At 48.7% G+C, this 3,242-nt stretch overlaps 1 protein-coding gene across 1 annotated transcript; it reads right to left on the bottom strand.

Moving 5' to 3' along the window:
* Positions 1 to 536: 536 nt before the first annotated feature.
* On the bottom strand, positions 537 to 2,516 carry her6 (hairy-related 6). The gene is made up of 4 exons (XM_069897876.1): positions 2,228 to 2,516; positions 2,025 to 2,120; positions 1,840 to 1,927; positions 537 to 1,436 (listed from the first exon to the last, which is right to left on the bottom strand). The coding sequence occupies exons 1-4, from the start codon at positions 2,333 to 2,335 to the stop codon at positions 781 to 783; spliced, it is 948 nt and encodes a 315-aa protein (XP_069753977.1). The 5' UTR covers positions 2,336 to 2,516; the 3' UTR covers positions 537 to 780.
* Between the last annotated feature and the right edge of the window lie 726 nt (positions 2,517 to 3,242).

Below are 3,242 nucleotides of genomic sequence, written 5' to 3'. Positions count from 1 at the left end.
CTCCTTCGCATGTTTCCCCCTTTGTTTCGTTTCTTCTTGCATTCACCACCTGGGTATGCGATTAACCACCTGCGTTGGCAGACAAAATACAACAAGTTTTGTGGTAGGTACTCATCAAATTCCCTACAGGATCCGTGACTGTTTAAAGCTGCCTATTCGGGCCAATGCATGTAAGAGGCGAAACCCGATACGGACAGCAGGTTTACTGACATCCGATCGGAGAGTCTCCACACAAAGGGCTTGCATAATCAGGGGCCCTCCACAATGGGTCCAATCTCGCGCCAAATTTTAAATGTGGTCTTTGATGTTTACAATGGGAAAGAATGATTTAAGTGTATTGAATGTTTATCATATTTGCGAGCACGTTGAGAGTGGGGTTATCATTTTATACCAAATGCTAAATGTTGTTGGATTCGACTCTCTATATTTCCATATTAAGCGTTGGCTGTCCTTTTGCGCACCACTCAGAGCCCCTCCTCACTCGCGCCTGCGTTCTGCTGACAGAAAGGGAAACAGAAACACTGCATAAATGTTAGTTTTCTTTTTATTTCAAATATAAATCTTCATAAAAGGAAGGAACCTTTAAGAGCATTCAGTTTATCTTTGGCATTTCATCAGAGAGAAAAATGAACATCTTGCTCAGACAAATGCAATCTGATATGAAAATTCTAAGTATGTAGATATAGTGCATATTTTTGACATTGAAATACAGAGTTAGCTTCAAAAAGAAAGTCTTTATTTTTGAAGTTTCCAGTCACTTTTGTACTAGAGGTGGCCCAGTTACCAGGGTCTCCAGACGGAATCTAAGGAATCTGATGGTACGCCCACACTAACCGGGCTGACAGAAGTGGTGGCTGCCGACAGTGGAAGCGGGAAGCCGGACGCTGGGGCAATGCCAGACGGCTGAACGGAAGACCTATTGGCCGGAGAAACGGCGGAGGGCAATGCAGTTCCGTTGGCATTGGCATACAGAGGGATGATGTGTCCTGCCGTTAGCTGTCCGCTGGGTCCAAACGCCGTGTTAGGAATGAGGAATGCAAACTGGCCGTCAGATGCTGGCACCAGCTGGAACCCGCCGTAGACTTTAGTGGCCGCGGCAACCGCTGCTGCAGGCATTGCGTCAGCCGCACCCAGTTTACAAGGCATGTTGACTCCATTCAGGGGACCCCCATTGCTCCCTGCTCCAGGCAGTTGGACGTGCAAGGGCTGTCCAAAAGCAGCGTGGGATCCGCCAGTCACAGCTGGGCTGGGGGGCGGTTGGGAGTAGTTCATGGCGTTAATCTGAGACATGCAGTTTGCCAAATGACTAAGGAGTCTGGTTCGGACTTCTGTGTTAACCCCTTCACAGGTGGATAAGAAACGGGTCACTTCGTTCATACACTCACTGAAGCCGGCTCTGTATTTACCCAGAACGGTTGGATCTGTGCTCAAAGCAGCTAAAAATGCAAAAGAAAGAGGAGAGATAAGAATAGAATCATTTTATTTTATTGTCATATCTCTAAATATCGGCCGTAATGAAGAGAATTTGCTGAACTCCTATTATTTGGGTGACAAAAATTCGCGGTTCTCCCAAATAGAGTTTAGTGAAGAAGCGATCTTTGCTAATGGAATGGGTTGGCTTTACCTGCGTGCCAAGGTTAATATTTCGACATTTAAACTACCTCTCCATTTAATTTTCAAGGGGCTGTACCTTCACAGTCACCAAGTTGGAATCTATAAATAACTTCACCGTGGGAAAAACTCTAACTTCTGTCAATCCTGTAAAATATTACCGAATATCGCCTGGCCCTCGGACAGATGTTCGGAAAACAGAATTTTATTTGTGAATTAAACACTCACTCGTCATCTGGGCTCGCTGAAGATTTCGGAGATGCTTCACTGTCATTTCCAGGATGTCCGCTTTTTCCAACTTTGAATGTCTCGAACTCTGTAACGGTGACGAACGCGGTTTAAATGCAAAGCAATGACGAATAGAAAATGAAGTAATCCGCTGTCTTCTGGCGCCGCGCAAAATAGATACTTACATCTTTCTTCAGCGCATCTAGGATCAGCGTCTTAAGTTGGCTCAAACTTTCATTTATTCTCGCCCGGCGCCTTTTTTCCATAATTGGTTTGGATGACTGGAAAGAGAATAACCGTTCAAGAATAATAGGAACATGACTGCGCCGTTAATGCAACAGTTCATTTCAACCACACAACTAGATACAGCTCTGGAGAAAGCGTTTACCTTCCGATTTTCAGAAGCAGTTTTTGGCTTATCTGGTGTAGCGTTTAAGTTGGCTGGGGTTGCAGGCACGGGGGAAGAAGTCGCTTTTTCCATTATATCTGTTGGCATTTTCTTGTACAAGATTCCACCAGATTGTTTTAAATTAATCCTTGTCTTCTTCCAGCGTCTTGTGACCTGCGATTTTATTTCCAAGAAGCTGGAGTACTTTGTTTTATTTTTGCACGTATAAAGCACTTGGGGAATGTTATCAGTGATGTGAACTGCGATCGCCACTGTGTACAGATCAGCTCTGGCCTCCCGTATTTATATCTGGGATTGCACGCGAACGGCTCGTGTGAAACTTCTCAAAGTTTCTTTCCCACACTAACTTGTGGCCAATCAGAGCGCGGCACACACGAGCCCGTCCCCGGGGCGCGACGCTTCTGCTCGTGGTGGACGGCGCGCCACGATTGGCTGCGGCGCGTCGGAGCGAGCGGCCAATAAACGTGTGGCAATCGCCCGGGCGAGCTGTCCGTCAAAGTGGAAAGGAGATCTGCCAGCTGGAGGCGCTTTGACGTCTGTCGGCATGCGAGCTCCATTATCAGGTGGGAGCACGTGCCAGGCGCTTTATTGCTGGGAGGGGGAGGCGGTGCGAGAGCAAGCTGTGCAAGAGCCTGGGAAAACCACTCCTTCCTGCGACCACGGGAAGGCTTATTGTAAATATTTAGCGGCCTCTTTGCCTGGGATGCCTGCGGGCTGTATGCATGCCACTGAAGGCGGCGGCTGCAATACCAGCGGCTGTAGGAGGATGGCTCTCGCTGGCTGTAATCTGCAAGGGGGGGTGGGGGGTGGAGAACAGCGGGGCGGTGGGAGGAGGTGGCGGTTCGTGCTGCCGGAGACCCCCATGTCGCGTGGCAAGCAACCAGCAGGGGCCACAGTGCACCAGAAGCTGGGATCAGACGATGCAAGCTTCAGCTACCGTGCGAGCCGAGGCAATGCGCTCAACGCGGGGCAGGGACCCAGTCAGACCCGGGCT

Source organism: Narcine bancroftii, chromosome 9 (genome assembly GCF_036971445.1).
Source record: "Narcine bancroftii isolate sNarBan1 chromosome 9, sNarBan1.hap1, whole genome shotgun sequence".
Lineage (NCBI taxonomy): Eukaryota > Metazoa > Chordata > Chondrichthyes > Torpediniformes > Narcinidae > Narcine > Narcine bancroftii.
Note: the sequence above shows the minus strand (reverse complement) of the source record. Positions and strands in the feature narration are given on the sequence as shown.